Here is an 18607-nt window from a genome sequence, read left to right as displayed (position 1 = left end):
CACGGGTTGAGATAAGAACAGCCCAGTAACTAAGGTATAACACAAATCACTGCTGCTACCGCCAATGATAATATTGATAAGAGAAAATAACAAGAGAATACGATACCACCGCTGAACGAGTTCGACCCCCCCGAAGAGAGAGAGCCTGCCCCTTCCGGGTAACTCCCAGTTACCTCCCTGGGCATGCCGTACTGTGGTATGGAATACCTCTTTGGCTAGTTTGGGTCACGTGTCCTGTCTCTGCTTCCTCCCGGCCTCCCTCGTCCCCAGCAGAGCATGAGGCTCACAGAGTCCTTGGCCAGAATAAACATTACTTAACAACAATTAAAACCAATCGGTGTTATCAGCTCTCTGCCCAGGCTGGAAGTCAAAACACAGAGCTTGCACCAGCTGCTAAGAAGGAGCAAAACGGCTCCTGGTAAACCCAGGACAACATCCAGTGCAAACTTGCTCAAAGCTTGCTGGCTGGCTTGAAAGTTTCTCTGCATGTTAGTTTTGTGTAGCATGCTTTATTTAGTCTGTTTGCATTCATCTAGTTCAGGCATCAGCTGAGGTTAGTTTGGGATGCAGTAGGTTCTAGGAATGCATCAGTAGGAGGTTAATTCTATCTTAAGATTTAGTTCTTTTGCATAAATACAATATATTGTATATATATTTTTAAGTAATAGTTTCTGACTACTGGAAAGGTTAAATATCCTGTTTTTCAGGAGAACTAGCAGGTTCTGTATAGATTGGTCAGAGTTGAATAGGACTAGATGAAATCCTGATTGCTTCAAGTTGTTCTGAGCATGATAACTGTTCCCTTTTTTAACAGCTGACTTATCTCAGGTGTGGCCAGAGGCTAATCAGCACTTTAGCAAAGAAATAGATGATGAGGCAAATAGCTATTTCCAGCGTATTTACAACCATCCACCACATCCAACCATGTCGGTAGATGAGGTGAGTTCCCTTCAGTAGCAGTTGCATCACCTGTCCAATGACTTGCTATAAACTTGATGGTAATTATTCCTACATAAGCCTTAGTGGAAAATAATAAAGGGCTCATGGTAGATGCTTGCAGCATTGCTTTTTTGCTTGAAGTTGTGTATTTCTAAGAGAGGATGATTTTGCTGTAAAGTTGCAGTTGGTGATTACATTCAGCTTTGACTTTTAGACGTCTAACACTCCTGAAATTATGCTGAGTGGGAAGAGTTTGACATGGAGTGGAAGTTTGTGTCTTCAAAATAAGTTCTAAAGTGTGCCTTTAAGTAGTCTCTATAAGTTATACTTACCTTGAATATGTTTAAAGTATCTAAAAATTACTACAGCATCCAAATATATAAAGGTGCCTGAAGCTCTACCTTCAGAGCTTTGGCAATTATTTTGGTTAGTCTCAATGAGAGTAATTATTAGTCCGATGTACTTTCTCTTTGAAGTATTTCAAGTTTATTTGAATATATTTGTGTGGCTATGAATTATGTAAGGCACTGAACATTAATTAAGTTTTACATGAAGGCAGTTACTGAAAAGAAAGGGGAGAAAACTGAAGCCTGAAGAGAAAGCTGCTTGTAGTGGTGTAGTGTCTAATATGAGGGGTTTTGAAGCAGCTATTTTGCAGTCGAGCTTGTGGTAGTGCAGTTTACCTTAGCAGCTGCAAGAACTCTTGAAACCTCAAGCTGCAGAAAGGCTGAAATAAAGCAAATCTGTTAGTAATAATTTACTATTCCTTTGCAGGTATTGGAAATGCTGCAGAGGTTTAAGGACTCCAACATAAAACAGGAACGAGAAGTGTTTAATTGTATGCTGAGGAACTTGTTTGAGGAATACCGCTTCTTTCCCCAGTACCCAGATAAGGAGCTGCACATAACAGCCTGCCTCTTTGGTGGGATCATAGAGAAAGGACTGGTTACTTATATGGCATTGGGCCTGGCCCTGCGCTATGTTCTTGAAGCCTTACGAAAGCCTTTTGCGTCCAAAATGTACTATTTTGGTATTGCTGCACTAGATAGATTTAAAAATAGGTGAGTGTTGGTTTTGGTAATATTTTAACAAGGCATTATATGTACTGTTACACCTTGAACCTGCTCTAATTATGCAGTGCAAGAGTGCTTATGTGCTAGAAATTTACACATCTCAACTTCATCTCAACTACTTTAAAGATATTCTGAGCTGAAACAAAATGTGCTAATGTACTATTTAAAGGGTCACTTTTAAACACCAAAATGTTCAGTGTAGTGCCTGTATAAATGCAGGGTAAAGTGAGATGTTGAAACTACTTAGTGAACTTGTTGACAAAAATAATTCGGTGAAGTGTTGAGTTAGATGAAGTTGTCAGCTTGGAAACAGGGTGAATGGAATTACTCTTTACAGGTGCATTCTAATGGAGTGCTGTTTGCACTATTCAGTACTGAAAGCTGGCTAGGAACTAGCTCTAGGACTTTGGTTTAACACAGAAATCTGAAGTATGGCAAAATATCTTTAAAAAAATAAATAAAAGCTTTCTCAAAGCTTTTACTGGATTGCAGAGAGAGGAATCTCTCAAGGTAGGCTGCTGTAGTAGGCAGGATTGTACACCCATGGGGAAAAATCTCCATTCTGGAAGAAGATAATTGAACTTGAAAAGCATTAGAAAGCTTCCTGGAATTAGTTAATGAGTAGAAGTGTGTGGACTCGTAAGCAAGGAGCACATTATCTTCTAGCCTTATTCTCCTGTTATAGTTCATCTGCCCTGCAGTATTTAATCTTTAATAAAAGCTGTTGCTTGCAGCATTCGTGGTTGGATACTGTGTTATGGAGTTAGCTGAGCAGAATGAGTAAAGACACTTAAGGCTGACATACTTGAGACTTAGCCGTATTCTTACTCCTCTTAAGAACCATTTTAAGCAGGACCTAAAGATTTTACTCTCAAGGCATAATAGCAGCATCTAGCATTCATAAGTAGAACTAGAATAATTGGTGTACATAGGTGAAGCTTCTGTTTTGGGTTTTGGGGTACTCTGGTTTGCTGTTTAAAATGCACTGAGCCAGGCTACAAATTACTTATCCAACAATCTTACTGCAAACACTGAATATAAATACAAGCTCTGAGTAGCAGGATGGACTGAAAAGCATTATCCACAGAGAAGTGCTTAGGAGGAAGTGAATTGTGTGCTCAGTCAGAAGCATAGAGATGTAGGATAAGTTGCTGTGAATAAACCTTGTGTTTTGCTGTTAAATTAACTAATTTCAAATGAGTTTTGCAACAAAATGTAATTTGTAGAAGATGCTTTGCTTTTAGTGGTCCTGGGTTCAGCTGTAACTGTTATTTTTCAGTATATAACAGTCCAATAACTAAAGTTCAATACAAAACTAGTACTACTACCACTAATAATAATAATGATAAGGGAAATAACCAGGGGAGAGAATATGAAACTGGAAGGGAAAAGGAAAAGATAATGATAAACCCAAGTGATGCCCAATACAATTGCTCACCACCCACCAACCAATACCCAGCCTGACCTGAGCAGCGATCTGGCCTTCTGGGTAACTCCCCCTAGTTTCTATACTGGGCATGATATGCTATGGTATGGATACCTCTTTGGCTAGCTTGGGTCAGGTGTCCTGTCTCTGCTTCCTCCCGGCTTCCCCTCCTCCCTGGCAGAGCATGAGGCTCACAAAGTCTTTGGTCAGAGTAGACATTACTGAGCAACAACTAAAAACATCGGTGTGTTATCAGCACTGTTCTCAGGCTGAAAGTCAAAACCATAGCACTGCACCAGCTACTAGGAAGGAGGAAAAAAACCTGCTACAGCTGAACCCAGGACAATAGCACAGCTAGTGCAAGGAGTCCAGAAGTAATTCTGTGATACAGCATGGGAATGACACACCACTGTTGTATTTCTCTGTAATACTGTTTCTGACGTGTGCTTATGCATCTGTTTTGTCAAACAGATTGAAGGACTATCCCCAGTATTGTCAGCACTTGGCTTCTATTAGTCACTTTATACAGTTCCCTCATCACCTACAAGAGGTGAGTGTTTGTGTTAGCACACTGGCTTTCTATGATTTAAAATTTTTTTGAACAAATTCTTGTTTTCCTTTGGAAACATAAGTCTCACCTGTCACAGTTTTAGGCAGTGTACATCCACAGAGTCAAATGCCTTTTCTTTTAAGGTTTTGCTGTGTGCAGGTGGGCAGGTGAAGGTGGTTATATGGTACCTCTTCTGTTTCCATAAACGTGTTTGGGTTGCTTGTGTAGAAATAACAGCCTGACTATAACTGCATGATCAACCAGTGCACACTGCTGTGCACAAAGGTTTTCAAGTGCTTCAGTGGATTCATATTCCAGTCCCTTAAGGATTTTGAGTTTTCCTCTAAAATAGAAGGCATTCAGTGAGGTTTATACAGTTTCATACTTAGACCTGCTAAAATAATCCAGATAAAGGTGAGAAAAAGGAGAAAAATTTCATTCCTGAAGGTCTAATCAGAGTAATAGGAATACTTTGCAGTCCAAATCAGTGTTAATCATGGTGTCTGCCTTGAAGGTGCTTTCATTGATAGAAATACAGAAAAACTAATCCCAGTGGCAGAGCTTGGGAGCATGATCTAATTGAGGAAAAACGGTCAGCTCTAACATGAAGATAGAGAGGCCATCTCCCCAAAGCTGCACAATCCAATAGTCTGAAACCTATTAGTGAAACTGTTCTCTGATGTTAACACTTCCTGGGTAAATGTATTACAGTGAGGAAGAAACTAATTTTCTACTGTAGAAGATGTAAAATCTAGAAGTTGGCCATTTCAGAACTGTGGTTTTGCTTACTAATTGTGAACTTCAGACTTTACCATGTCTATGTAGCTGTAGGATTCTTTGGGTAAGATTTCTTACCTGCTTTGTTGCCAGCTGCATAGAATGGTTTAGGTGGGAAGGGACCTTAAAGCTCATCCAGTTCCAACCCCCTGCCACAGGCAGGGACCCCTTCCACTGGAGCAGGTTGCTCCAAGCCCCTGTGTCCAACCTGGCCTTGAGCACTGCCAGGGATGGGGCAGCCACAGCTTCTCTGGGCACCCTGTGTGAGTATTGAGAAACTGGCACATTTTTTTAGGCTCTTCCCCTCTTTTGCTCTGCTATCCCAGGCCTGCAGGGGTGGAGGTTTTTTTGTGTAGTGCTTTAAAATTTTAAGCATGTCAAGTCTCTTGATGCTTGGTTTCAACCTGCTGAGGTCAGAGGTAGAGCTTGAGGCTCCTCTCCAGTAAGAAAGTAAATAGTGACAAGATCTGCTTTATAAGGCTGAAGTTGTAGTTTGCAGATTCCCTTAATGGCATTAATGTCAATTATTTTAAGGATTGTTGGTAAACCTTTATTCTGCTCATGCTAAAATTCAGCCTGTAGTTCTGTAGCTCCATGTGAACTTATGTATGTGCTTGTTCATCCTTTTTCAGTACATAGAATATGGACAGCAATCCAGAGATCCTCCTGTGAAGATGCAGGGTTCAATCACCACCCCTGGAAGTATCGCACTTGCCCAGGCTCAGGCCCAGGCCCAAGTTCCAGCAAAAACTCCTCTTGCTGGCCAAGTCAGCACTATAGCAACCACCTCAACCACCACCACTGTTGCAAAAACCATTACAATCACCCGACCAACTGGAGTCAGCTTCAAGAAAGATGTGCCGGTAAGCAGTCTCTCACACCACTGCTTTTACTGGAGCAGGAGCAGAGTTATGTTGCTTATCTGGATTGAGTACATATAGACAAAATCCACTTTAATTTCTGCACAAATGTCTTCCATATTATATATCTAAAGGGTGTAACCTTTTAAAATATGGCTAATGCTTTTGTAGAGAGAAGGCATTTTTGATCATGAAACTACAGACTCATTATAGCATCAGGTAGAAATGTGTTTATTGAGGCTTTCATTATTAAAACAATTAGAGAGTCATAATTTCTGTTAATGACTTGCAATAGGACTCTTGAAATAGTTGGCAGCTAGTATTCTGCTTGGGGCTTGAGAACACTTGCTGCACACTAAATCACATTTGACCTAGCAGTTGTCACTGCTTTAGGTTTTCCAGATCTTTAGTCACTTCCATAAACAAACCTTTGAACTGCCAGTCAGAGTCAGGGTTGACAGAATCAGGGTTGGCATATTCTGTTCCACAGAAAGTGCTGAGGTCCCATGTGTGTAGAGCTGTTACTGTGTGGTAACTGATGCACTGTAAAGTCAAGCCTGTCTTGTTCCCTGTTACTGTCTTTGTGTAGTTCTCTTAAAATAAGCTCTTCAAACTTGAAGGAGGCAAAAACTAAAGGTAGCTGAAAGTGTTGTGAACAAATTGGGGGGACAGTCCATAGTGTAGCTATTAATGGCTTTCACACCTGATTATGTTATGTAGATAGTAGCATTCTTCTGCTGAGTATTGATCATGGTCTGTAGAGTAAGAAACCCACTTGGCTCTGTTAGAGTGCTGCTGATAATGAGTCTGAAACAGTAGATGTCACCTCATGAAACTCATCTTTTTTTCACTTGACAGAACAGAGCAAAAGTTTCTTTTGATGTCTCCTCAAGATATTGTCTATTTTTAACTTCTTGTTCTCCCTCCAGCCTTCTATTAATACTACCAACATTGATACATTGTTAGTAGCAACAGATCAAGCTGAGAGAATTGTGGAACCTCCAGAGAATGTCCAGGAAAAAATTGCTTTCATCTTCAATAATCTGTCTCAGTCAAATATGACACAGAAGGCAAGTATGGAAGATCTCTAGTAAAATAAATTTTTCATATATTTCTGGAAATGCATTCTAAGGTGGTGGGTGATGATGTTTCTACAAAAATTCCAACTTGCAAAAAGTTGGGAGGGAGCACACTGTAAAGAAATGGTAGTTTCCAACACTCTGCTTAAATCTCTTTGGAGATATAATTTTTCAGGGGAAGGAGAGCTGGGTAAAAGATAGCTGTTCTTCATCTTGCTTTCTCCTACAAGTTTCCTTGCTTCTGTATAGCCATATCCTTTGTACTGAAGTGTTCTAGGTCAGTAATGCTCTGTTTTCAGGAAAGCACTTCTATTAGATGCCCAGAGTAATTGCCGGATAGTCCTTCCTGATTATTTGTCATTTGAATGAACTGTAAAATACTAATGCAAGTTTCTGAAAAACATTAGTACAAGTTTGAACAAATACATCATAAGTGGTCTGAGTACCATTTAATATTGCAAGGTTCAGCTGATGGACTCTTGTATTTCAGGCTGGATTTTTAGTGAACCAGTGGAGATCTGCAGTACTGCTGCCAGCTGACCTGTCTGGTGGACAGATGGCTTTAACCTAAGATGCCTATATTTATTTTGCAGTTACCTGGTAAAAAGCTAAGTGAGGGAGAGGTAAACTATGATGTTGTGCTGATTTCATGATTGTCCTTATTGGTTGAGCAGATCTTTGGATAATGAGATGCTGATTTCAAAGCATTTTTTTTAAAAGCAATCTGGTGTTAAAAGCAATTGACTGACCATGGTTATGTGTCAGAGTCAACCCCAGAAGTTTTTGGTCATCACCTTACATGTTCTGTGGCTTGCTTTTTCTTTGGTATGGAGACAGGTTGAAGAGTTGAAGGAAACAGTGAAAGAAGAGTTCATGCCTTGGGTATCACAGTATCTTGTGATGAAGAGAGTCAGTATTGAGCCCAACTTTCACAGCTTGTATTCAAACTTCCTTGACACACTTAAGAATCCAGAGTTTAATAAAATGGTTCTGAATGAAACCTACAGAAATATCAAGGTAAGTAGCACAAGTTTTCTAATACTGGGGTAGGTTTAAAGATTTAGGAACATTCTCCTCCTGCTACTTGCTTACTATGTTGGTGATCAGAGCAGCCCTGAAGAGAAAGACTTGGGGGTGCTGGTCGATGAGAAAATGAACACGAGCCGGCTGCAGTGTGCGCTCGCAGCCCAGAAACCAACCGGATCCTGGGCTGAATCCAAAGGAGCGTGACCAGCAGGGCGAAGGAGGTGATCCTGTCCCTCTGCTCTGCTCTTGTGAGACCTCACCTGGAGCATTGTGTGCAGTTCTGGTGTCCTCAACATAAAAAGGACATGGAACTGCTGGAACAAGTCCAGAGGAGGCCACGAGGATGATCAGGGGACTGGAGCACCTCCCGTATGAAGACAGGCTGAGGAAGTTGGGGCTGTTCAGCCTGGAGAAGAGAAGGCTGCGTGGGGACCTCATAGGAGCCTTCCAGTACCTGAAGGGGGCCTATAGGGATGCTGGGGAGGGACTCTTTGTCAGGGACTGTAGTGACAGGACAAGGGGTAACGGGTTCAAACTGAAACAGGGGAAGTTTAGATTGGATCTAAGGAGGAAATTCTTTCCTGTGAGGGTGCTGAGGCACTGGAATGGGTTGCCCAGGGAGGTTGTGAGTGCTCCATCCCTGGCGGTGTTCAAGGCCAGGTTGGATGAAGCCTTGTGTGGGATGGTTTAGTGTGAGGTGTCCCTGCCCATGAGTTACGCTGTTAGCACAGAAGAATCTTCTGGCTCTCTAGAGCACAGCTGACCTTGCTCTGTTCAGCTCCTGCTTCTCTGAAGCTAAGGAACAGAAATAACAGGCAGAATACTTATGAGCCTTGAAATGAGAATTAAATGGCTTCCCAAGAAGTGCTTTCAGGTCTGTGGTGGAGCATTAAGAAGTGGCAATGCCTTGACAAGTTAGAATTTACTAATTGAGTAGTTGTAACAGTCTTGACAGTAAATGGGAAGGTCTGGGAAAGTGTAACCCTCCTTTTTGACCCTCTTGAAAGAAAGGGATTTTGAGATCGTTACAGGGGAGATTTACAGGGTGCTGCTGAGAAGTGAAGGCTGCTCTTGAGTATCTCTGTAATGTGATTGGAGCTCAGAACTTCATGTTCCAAAAATTCGTCTTCAGTCAGATCAGCTGTTGGATTTGGGTTTTGAGTCTAATTATGTTCTGATTGTTGCTCGAGTTGCTTTTATTTCATTAGGTGCTACTGACATCAGATAAAGCTGCAGCCAACTTCTCAGACCGTTCCTTGTTAAAGAACCTTGGTCACTGGCTGGGAATGATTACACTGGCTAAAAATAAGCCTATCTTGCACACGGTGAGTTTTTGTCTTTATGGATTTGTTTGGTGGTAATTGATATGCTGTTATGCAATAGCATAGGCTATTTGGGACATTTTATCATCCTATTGGTGCCACTTTTTTGTGTGCTAAGTACAATGTATGATTCCAGAGTTGGTCATTTAAGACTTCTAAATATTATATTAGAAAAGTTAGTAAAGTTCTTGCCAAAATAAATTAATAATTTGTAAAAATGTATATCTGTAAATCTGTTAAAAAAGTAACTGCTGCTATGTAACTGTATGTCAAATTTAAGGACTGTTGTGGCTCAGCCTTGCCAATATGTCCTATAAGGAAATAGGGTTTAAGTAGAATTTTTTCAGTGTGGTTGCTGTTTTCTCCACCCTCTTCCCCTTATCAATTGTTGATGTATTTTTCAGGATTTGGATGTGAAATCGCTACTGCTGGAAGCATACGTAAAGGGACAGCAGGAATTGCTTTATGTAGTGCCATTTGTTGCCAAAGTCTTAGAATCTAGTGTCAGGAGTGTGGTAAGTGACTTTGTGCTGACAGAGTTATTGCTCAAGTGGCAAAGCAAGTATGACAGAAAGTAGATTGAATTTCATGGAAAGAAAAGGGATGACAGGGCTTGAAGTGAAGGAGTTCTGTTTTGAGGGAAAGTACATGGACTGCATTTTTGCAGTCTAGGTCGTGTGAGCTGAACTGCATGGTTATATCCCTGAACAGAACTCTGTTGAGAAACAGAAAGATGCCATTGAAGAGGTTCTAGGATATATTTATTTTTATTTTTAATTTTAATTTTATTCCCCCATTCCTCTTTGACCCTGATCAGATCTTGTCAGTTCTGCTTGACTTAGAACTGATCTCACAAGAGCAGGTCATTGTGTTTTCAGTTTAATGTTCAGCCAGCTTCCTAATCTAGTTCCAGTCAGAGTACTAAATGCAACCCTAATTGCAGCTGTACAAGCTTTTCTATGGCTGTGTGCACACATAGCTGTTCATATTTCACAGATCTCCAGTCCTAAGTTACCCAGATGATTCAAGGAGTTTGTCATGCTGCTTTCCTCTGTCTCTTGTAGGTCTTCAGGCCTCCAAATCCATGGACAATGGCCATTATGAATGTTTTAGCTGAGCTACATCAAGAACATGATCTAAAAGTAAACTTCTGTTTTTCTTTCCTATACCTACTGAGTGTGAGGTTTTCTTGACATATTGGTCAAGAGGGGTGTGTTGTGAAGGACCAGATTTCACCTCTCACTTTATCATGGGGAGAATTAGGCATTGCTTAATTTGGTAGAACTTGGATGAAACTCTTCTCCTGTGAGGTCAGTATGCAAGATATTCGTCTAATCCTCAGTCACTGTTAAAAGTCTCTAAAAGGCCTGGGGTTAGAATGGGAAGCTTGGGAATCAAGCAGTCCAGTAAATGTTTTGGGTATTGTGATGTAACCTAAACTACTAGCCTTGTTGTGCAGTTGAATCTGAAGTTTGAGATTGAGGTGCTCTGCAAGAATCTTGCACTAGACATCAATGAACTGAAGCCTGGAAGCCTCCTGAAAGATAAGGATCGTCTGAAAAATTTGGATGAGCAGCTGTCTGCTCCGAAGAAGGACATGAAACAGCTGGAAGAGCTACCACCCATCACAACTAGTAAGTACATCCAGAATCCAGAACTGCATTCTAGAAGTTCATATAAGACATGTTATGCTACTGCAAAGAAAAATGTGAAGCTATATATGCTATTGTAACATAGCTGAATGCTTGGGAGCACTTTGATAGTTTTGTGAAAGGAAGGGAATGGAAGCCATCCTGAGGGCTAATTTTACATATGCTCTGTGTAGCTACTCCTTAGAAGGGAGTGAAGCAGGATGATTTATTAACAGGACATCAGGAGCTAAGCTGTGTCATAACAAACAGCTCTGTTAAAATGTGCTGAAGCTAGTTTGGTGCTAATCATTGGGAAAATGGAGAATAAAAATTGCTTGATAAGTTTAGGAGGCTTCATGATCAAAGTGCAAAGCTTCTTGATCACTTACTGGTTTATTGCTGGTTTAAATGAGAATCACATACTTCCACTTATAAACCTTTGCTTTTCAGTAATGGTTCAATACAAATATTCTTGTATTCCACAGCTACTTCTACAACTCCAGCTACCAGTGCCACTTGTACAGCCACGGTTCCTCCACAGCCCCAGTACAGTTACCATGACATCAACGTCTATTCTTTAGGAGGGTTGGCTCCACATATTACCTTAAATCCAACGGTAAGTTTTAGAGCTGATTTGCTTTGCTATAAAAATTCTTACCACCAGTGTCACCACAGATCTCAGCTGGTGGGAGCAGCAGTTTGTAAGTTGAAGTTACTGGAGAGTCGCTTCTCAAAAGTAATGGAGTGGGTGCATGTTAACAAGTAATCAAATGGAGAACTTTGGGGGTGGTTAGTAGTTGCATTAGCAATCTTAGATGGTCAAGTGATCTTTCACTGTGATATTAGTATAATTTTTTTTCTGGCAATAAGTGTCAGTTGGGATAGTTGCTTTTGGGGCTTAAGCTTAAAAGGAACTTCCATGCTCCCTTTGACCAGTCAATGACCTTGCTCTTAAGTTAGTCTTTGCATTGTGCAACCTTGGAAGAAAAATGGTCATATGTCCCAGTTAAAGAATTGTCAAACATTGTAATAGCTGCATGTGGAATATGGGAGTGCCATGCTGCAAATGAGCTATGACAGTAAACTTTAAACTAGAATCCCATTTACCCTAAACATTCAGTTTCTGAACAACTTTTTCTCGCTTCCCTAACCCTTCTCCAGATCCTGCTGTTCCAAGCCCACCCACAGTTGAAGCAGTGCGTGCGGCAGGCAATCGAGCGAGCAGTGCAAGAGCTTGTCCATCCAGTGGTGGATCGATCTATTAAGATTGCCATGACTACTTGTGAGCAGATAGTCAGGAAGGACTTCGCACTGGATTCAGAGGAGTCACGAATGCGTGTGGCCGCGCACCATATGATGCGGAACCTGACTGCTGGGATGGCCATGATCACGTGCAGGGAACCTTTGCTGATGAGCATAGCTACCAACTTGAAAAATAGTTTTGTTACTGCACTGAGGGTAAGAGCTGCATACATCATCTGAAACTTATTTCCAGCTTACAGGACTGTAGACATCCAGCACTAGCAAATCAGTTCTCCACACTGTAGGCTTGCTGATTAATTATGTGGCTTAACTAGTGTGGGGCTTAATTTAGTGGACAAAAATTTCATTACTCTTGTAGAGCTACAGCAGAAAGACTGCTGAGATTACAGCTCATGTCAAGCACTCTAAAGCCTGTAAAGTGGATCTTGCTTTATTGCACGCAAACTTCCCAACTACCTTTTCATTTTGTCAACCTTTTCTGTCCAGTTTGATCACATTATGAAGCCTTGGAGTGCTTATCTTTCTGTGGGGTTTGAGGTAGAATAGAGTGGGAGGACAGAATTGATTCTGGGACCTTCTGGTGATGTCTTGGATTGTTTCAGCTGCACACTTGAGGCAGATTTTATTCACTTGTGCTGTTAGCAGATATACAAAGACTCTTCTGCACAGCTTGTGAATTCATTGGGTTTTCTAGAAGCTATTTTCAGGTCTCTTAATGAACAAAGTTTGAGCTGAAGTGGTAGCTTTACCTTCTTGATGAAATGGAACAGTTCATGATGTGCTGGCCAGAACAGCAGCTGCTACCTGGAGTAGTTGCTGTGCTTACCATTGGTGTCAGCACAGACACAAGGGCATAAAGGTCTCTGAAAGATCAAGGCATATATCCTTTCAGGGATTTAAAAGAAAAGTAGTTCAGGGACTGCCTATCTCTTGGTTAAGGGCATGTCACTGTCTCCCATCTCATAGGGAGTGACAGTGCAAAGGACCTTTTGCAGTGGCATTGTCCTCTTGCATGGTAACTGCCTTGAGGGCAGGATTTAATGTTCTGAAGGGATTGCAGAATGTTACAGAGAACTGCACCTGCAGGTATGGGATGGATAGTCCGTGCTGTAACTCCCAGGCCTCAAACACTTGACCCTTCATATACAGGACTTCAGGTAATGTGATTGCTGAGATGAAGAGTAGGAAAAGCATACAACTTAATCTTGTTCCATCCATCTTAAACACAAGGATGGGAGTAAACAGTTTTAGTATTGCTTTGTTCATAAGCTCAGCCAGTGACCACTGTTAGCACCTGTGCTAACAGTTTGGAGTTTGGGTGTCAAGCTGGTAACCATAAGAGAAAGGGCTGTTATTCTCTGATGGGGGGGCGGGGTATATATTCCTTTGGTATGCAGTCTTGCTGTGATTCATGCATTCATGCTTGAATCCTAGAATGGTTTGGGTTGGAAGGGACCTTAAAGCTCATCCAGCTCCAACCCCTGCCACAGGCAGGGACCCCTTCCACTGGAGCAGCTTGCTCCAAGGTCCAACATGGACTTGAACACTGCCAGGGATGGGGCAGTGTCGTGGTTTAAAGCCTGTCGACATGTCAGCCACGCAGTCCACACTCCCCCCTCCCCCCCGCTCCTGGAGGGATGGGGAGGAGAATCGAAAGAATGTAACTCCCACGGGTTGAGATAAGAACAGCTTAGTAACTAAGGTATAACACAAATCACTGCTGCTACCACCAATGATAATAGTGCTAAGGGAAATAACAAGGGAAGAGAATACGATACCACCCGCCAAAATGAGCCTGACCGAGCAGAGTGTGCCCTTCTGGGTAACTCCCCGTTACCTCCTGGCCAAGCTGTGCTGTGGTATGGAATACCTCTTTGGTCAGTTTGGGTCAGGTGTCCTGTCTCTGCTTCCTCCCGGCTTCCCCTCCGCCCTGGCAGAGCAGGAGGCTCACAGAGTCCTATAGCCAGTCTAAACATTTGAGCAGTAACTAAAACCATCGGTGTTATCAGCACTGTTCCCAGGCTGAAAGTCAAAAGCACAGAGCTGCACCAGCTACTAAGAAGGAGAAAAATGACTGCTACTGTTGAACCCGGGACAGGCAGCCACAGCTTCTCTGGGCACCCTGTGCCAGGGCCTCACCACCCTCACAGGGAAGGATCTTCATAAGATCTCATTTGAGTCTCCCTTCTATCAGGTTCAAGCCATTCCCCTTGGCCTGTCCCTGCAGGCCCTTGTCCCAAGCCCCTCTCCAGGTTCCCTGCAGCCCCTTTAGGCACTGGAGCTGCTCTCAGGTCTCCCCTTCAGGAGCCTTCTCTTCTCCAGGCTGCCCCAGCCCAGCTCTCTCAGCCTGGCTCCAGAGCAGAGCTGCTCCAGCCCTCGCAGCAGCTCCATGGCCTCCTCTGGCCTCGCTCCAGCAGCTCCACGTCCCTCTTGCATTGGGGGCCCCAGAGCTGAACACAGTAAGGTATCAGATATGACTACAGTTCAGACAGGGAGGTCCTTGGAGAATTCTGGTTATATCTTGGGTGGTATCCAAGAGAAGGTAGCAATGTGACAGTTGTGGAGGGAGGGTGAGCATAGACCAGTGTTAGAGCCGGGCATATCTACAGGTGTAATGTGCCCCTGAAGGACATGTGTAAGCCAAAGTTTTGTGGAAGACTTAGTGCTATGTATTGCAGTGCTTGCAAAATGTGATAAATGCTGTGAAAATGTAACAGCAGTCAATTTTTTTTATCCCTGAAGATCTGGCGTTGATACAGGGCCAGTTGTAATCCAATGAAGTTTTCTTTAAGGGGTAATTCTAAAAACATTGTGTTGCAGAAAAAGTACTGTACAAGACATCTAGAAATTGATATCTGTCTTATTTTGTGAAGTGAGTTAACAAGAATTTCTTTTCAGAGAAGTAGTTTAGTTCTCAGGGATTAATGAAAGAGGGGTAGATCTTAATGGGCAAGCAAATCCAAGTAGATTGGATTGTTTGCTGCCTTATGTATATTCTATTTCCAGTGGGAATTGCTGCTTTGCACCCTGGAAAGTAAGTCCCAACTGTTCAGGGTTCTATTAAACCAGACTCCAAGAAGGAAAGAAGAAAATCTGTATCAGAAATGGAACCCACTGAAAACGGTTAGGACTGCTCTTCCATTTAGTGATGCACCTTTGTATCTTTTGATTGCAACATAGGAAGTGGGAGAACTTTTACACTCTGATGTGAGGTTTGTTTTTCCTGCATTAGCATCCATCATAGGTGCATCATTCCAAAGCAGAGCTTTATGTCTATGCCCTGGAGATGGGTTGGTGGTGAAGATGAAGAACCTCCTGCTGTGTTGTTCCTTGTTTGAAAGTCTTTCCTGTTGTCTTGCCTCCATGTTTTATTCAAAGTTATGCAAAATGAAATTTACTGTTGTATATTCCATGCAAAGAGAGTGCATTCCTAAGAGCATTCCTTTTTATTGCTTATGTTTGGTACAGACAGTGGTGCAAATTTTAAGGCTATTAATAATATTTACAGCCTTCACTGATGATTGTGGTTTTCAATAGGCAGCCTCCCCACAACAGAGGGACATGATAGAGCAGGCAACAGCCCAGATAGCACAGGACAACTGTGAGCTGGCCTGTTGCTTTATCCAAAAGACAGCTGTGGAAAAAGCAGGCCCTGAGATGGACAAGAGGCTTGCAACTGTAAGTATGGGACTGCTGCCTTTTAGAAGCATTATATGTGCTCATATATATCCAGACTCAGTGTCTAAAAATCAGTGTGGTGTTTGGGTTTTTCCCCCAGGAATTTGAGCTCAGAAAACATGCCAGACAAGAGGGTCGTCGGTACTGTGATCCTGTTGTGTTAACTTACCAGGCTGAGAGGATGCCAGAACAGATCAGGTTAAAGGTGAGGATATTAACTGAGCCACACTGATGTGGTGGTTCTCCCCCTCCTGATAATGAAAAGTGGATGGCACAGTCTCAGCTGAGCAATCCTGTATATTGCTAGTTTTGTCTACTAGTGCAACTATTAGTTTGATTAGTAATGTAAATGCATGAATATGTTGTTCTGCCATGAGTGTTCATTTTCCTCAATTCCTTGAGGATATTGGAAGTCCTGTCTCTTGTGCTGTACTATTCCTTTCACTGAAAGGTGACTAGTCTGTTTCATTGTCTTATCTCATGTTTTCTTCCCTTAAAGGACATATCTTGTGCTCTCAGCAGAGCATTTCTTGTGTGTTAAACGGGCATGAAGCTGCTATTCAGTTGTTCCTTCTTCTGGGAATGTGAGTTGCAATTGTAGAGAAAAATTCTCTTTTTAGGAGGTGTGGCTGAAGACATAGGACCTCAGTTCAGAGCAGCTGAATCCTACTCAGTTTAAGAGTGTGACTGAGCAGCTATCTGTTACACAAACTGCCCTCATTTCTTACTTGCCACTGTTTAACAATGGGATTAATGCCTGTTCTTTTCATTGCAAAGGTTGGAGGTGTGGACCCAAAACAGCTGGCTGTTTACGAAGAGTTTGCACGCAATGTCCCTGGCTTCCTGCCTACCAATGACTTAACTCAGCCCACAGGATTCTTGGCTCAGCCTATGAAGGTAGAGATTTTTGAATTAATCAATTTGTGAGTACTATAGCCCTGTTGGTGAATATTGTGGAACTTATGTCCTTTGCTAGAAGAATAGTAAGAATCAGGCTTGGGAGTAGTGGCTGTAAGATGCATTAGTTTTATGTTGCCATTAGTTTAACATTAAAACTTATATCCAGTCTTAAGGGGTTGTAACCCAAATTGGGACAAGATCTGCAAATTGTAATTACCACATGTAGTTTTAGTAGCAGTGAAATATTTTATTCAAATCCCATGTTACTTTTGCAGGAAGGCCATGGATGGCAAGCATGGATTTTGAGATAACAAACAGGTTTTTGTATGCATTCTTAGTCTTATGGATTGCTGGAATTGTTTGCTAGTTATTTCCACAGTTTTATTTGCTCATATTTGTGTATTTAAAATGCCAGCATAACTAACCACAGTACTGTAGAGGTCTAAATTCTGGATATAGAATAGCCAGTTAGTATTTGAATTTCATAAATATGATCCTTGCAAAAATCACTCATTCCCACTTTCTCTTAAGCAGCAAGCTTGGGCTACAGATGATGTAGCACAAATCTATGACAAATGTATGACAGAACTGGAGCAGCACCTGCAGTCCATTCCACACACCCTGGCCATGAATCCTCAAGCTCAAGCATTGCGCAGCCTCTTGGAGGCTGTAGTAGTGGCTCGGAACTCCCGAGATGCTATTGCTGCACTTGGACTACTGCAGAAGGTGAGTGTTAGCAACTCTTCTCCTGTAACAAATCACCCAGAGTTTATTACTCATCTGGCTTGTAGATTGTCTTGCTGGTGACTGTGTACCTTTATGCATCCTGTGGAACTTGTTTGGTGAACAGTACTAAGCAACTGCTGTCTTTGGAAATTCAGTAAATAAAATTGGAAGAGGGTCATGGTATTCACTTGGTGTTTTGTACACTTGGTGGCCAGGCTGCTGTGGAACGAAGCAGGTACAGAATCCCGGGACATAGTTTTGTTCAGATGGGGCAAGTGGAGAGCTATTGCACTCAGGAATAGTCTTTGATTTCAGGATGATTTGGAGGCTAAGACAACGTTTGAACTGCCTGTGTAGGTAGATATTACTGAGCATAGGACTGGATTTATAGTGGTACACTTGGGGATTGTATTTTGCAGTAACTGATAAATGAGTGTGCCTGGTGGGTTGACCCTGGCTAACAGCCAGGCATCCATCTATCTGCTCACTCATTCTGCTCCTCTGAAGGACAAGGAGAAAATAAAGGGAAGGCAAGCTGACTTGTTCATTCAGATTATGGCAGTTTAGTAGGGAAAGAAAATCCATGTGCACAAACAGAACAAAATTAAAAGTCACTACTTCCTATCAGCAGGCAGCTGTCTAGCCACTCCTGAAACAGGGCTTCAGCACATGGAACATTTGCTTGGGAAGGCAAACATGGGTATGAATGCCCCCCTTCATTCTCCTTTCCCTGAGCTTTTATTGCTGAGCATGATGTCATATGATATGGAACATCCCTTGATTCAGTTTGGGTCAGCTGTCCTAGCTGTGTTGCTTCTCAGCCTCTTGCCCATCTCCAGCCTACCAACTGGTGGGGGAGGCAGGGTGGGAAAGAAAACCTTGATGCTGTGCAAGTGCTGTTCAGCAATTGGCAAGACACTGGTGTGTTGTCAACTGTTTCAGCACAAATCCAAAGCACAGCACCATATAGGCTGCTAGGAAGCAAATTAACTCCATCCCAGCCAGAACTAGTAGACTATACCAGGTGGGGAGTGTCACAGTGAGTTCTGAGCTGGTATCTGTGCCTGGTTAGTAGTGCAGAATGTAGTGACATGTGGAGAAAAATCCATTTGAGGAGAGTGGAAGGATATGGAGCTGTTTACCTGAGGATCCAAGAACAGTGGAGGAACACAAGTACTGAAAGCTGGAGGGAAACTCTTTATTCTTGGCTGGTAGTGCTTGTACCTGTTAAAGGATCTAATCCTGAGCACCTCCCGTATGAAGACAGGCTGAGGAAGTTGGGGCTGTTCAGCCTGGAGAAGAGAAGCTGCGTGGAGACCTCAGAGCAGCTTCCAGTACCTGAAGGGGGCCTATAGGG

The 18607-nt window shown here is 42.4% G+C and overlaps 1 protein-coding gene across 11 annotated transcripts in view; it reads left to right on the top strand.

Moving 5' to 3' along the window:
- LOC136004476 (CCR4-NOT transcription complex subunit 1-like) overlaps positions 1 to 18607 on the top strand; it is a 70520-nt gene that overhangs the window by 40075 nt on the left and 11838 nt on the right. For 7 of the 11 annotated variants that reach the window (XM_065660984.1, XM_065660980.1, XM_065660977.1 and 4 more), the window contains exons 19-34: positions 815 to 939; positions 1714 to 2000; positions 3910 to 3988; positions 5398 to 5628; positions 6555 to 6695; positions 7542 to 7721; positions 8939 to 9055; positions 9457 to 9567; positions 10117 to 10194; positions 10512 to 10686; positions 11169 to 11299; positions 11845 to 12141; positions 15484 to 15624; positions 15725 to 15829; positions 16402 to 16521; positions 17056 to 17250. In XM_065660984.1, the coding sequence (XP_065517056.1) occupies positions 815 to 939; positions 1714 to 2000; positions 3910 to 3988; positions 5398 to 5628; positions 6555 to 6695; positions 7542 to 7721; positions 8939 to 9055; positions 9457 to 9567; positions 10117 to 10194; positions 10512 to 10686; positions 11169 to 11299; positions 11845 to 12141; positions 15484 to 15624; positions 15725 to 15829; positions 16402 to 16521; positions 17056 to 17250 (2513 nt within the window). The remainder of the gene's footprint in view (positions 1 to 814; positions 940 to 1713; positions 2001 to 3909; positions 3989 to 5397; positions 5629 to 6554; positions 6696 to 7541; positions 7722 to 8938; positions 9056 to 9456; positions 9568 to 10116; positions 10195 to 10511; positions 10687 to 11168; positions 11300 to 11844; positions 12142 to 15483; positions 15625 to 15724; positions 15830 to 16401; positions 16522 to 17055; positions 17251 to 18607) is intronic. The other 4 variants (XM_065660985.1, XM_065660986.1, XM_065660982.1 and 1 more) reach the window with 1 other exon arrangement.

This window comes from Lathamus discolor, chromosome W (genome assembly GCF_037157495.1).
Source record: "Lathamus discolor isolate bLatDis1 chromosome W, bLatDis1.hap1, whole genome shotgun sequence".
In the NCBI taxonomy this organism is placed as follows: domain Eukaryota; kingdom Metazoa; phylum Chordata; class Aves; order Psittaciformes; family Psittacidae; genus Lathamus; species Lathamus discolor.
The sequence above is the reverse complement of the archived record's forward strand: the minus strand, read 5'-3'. Positions and strand labels throughout refer to the sequence as shown.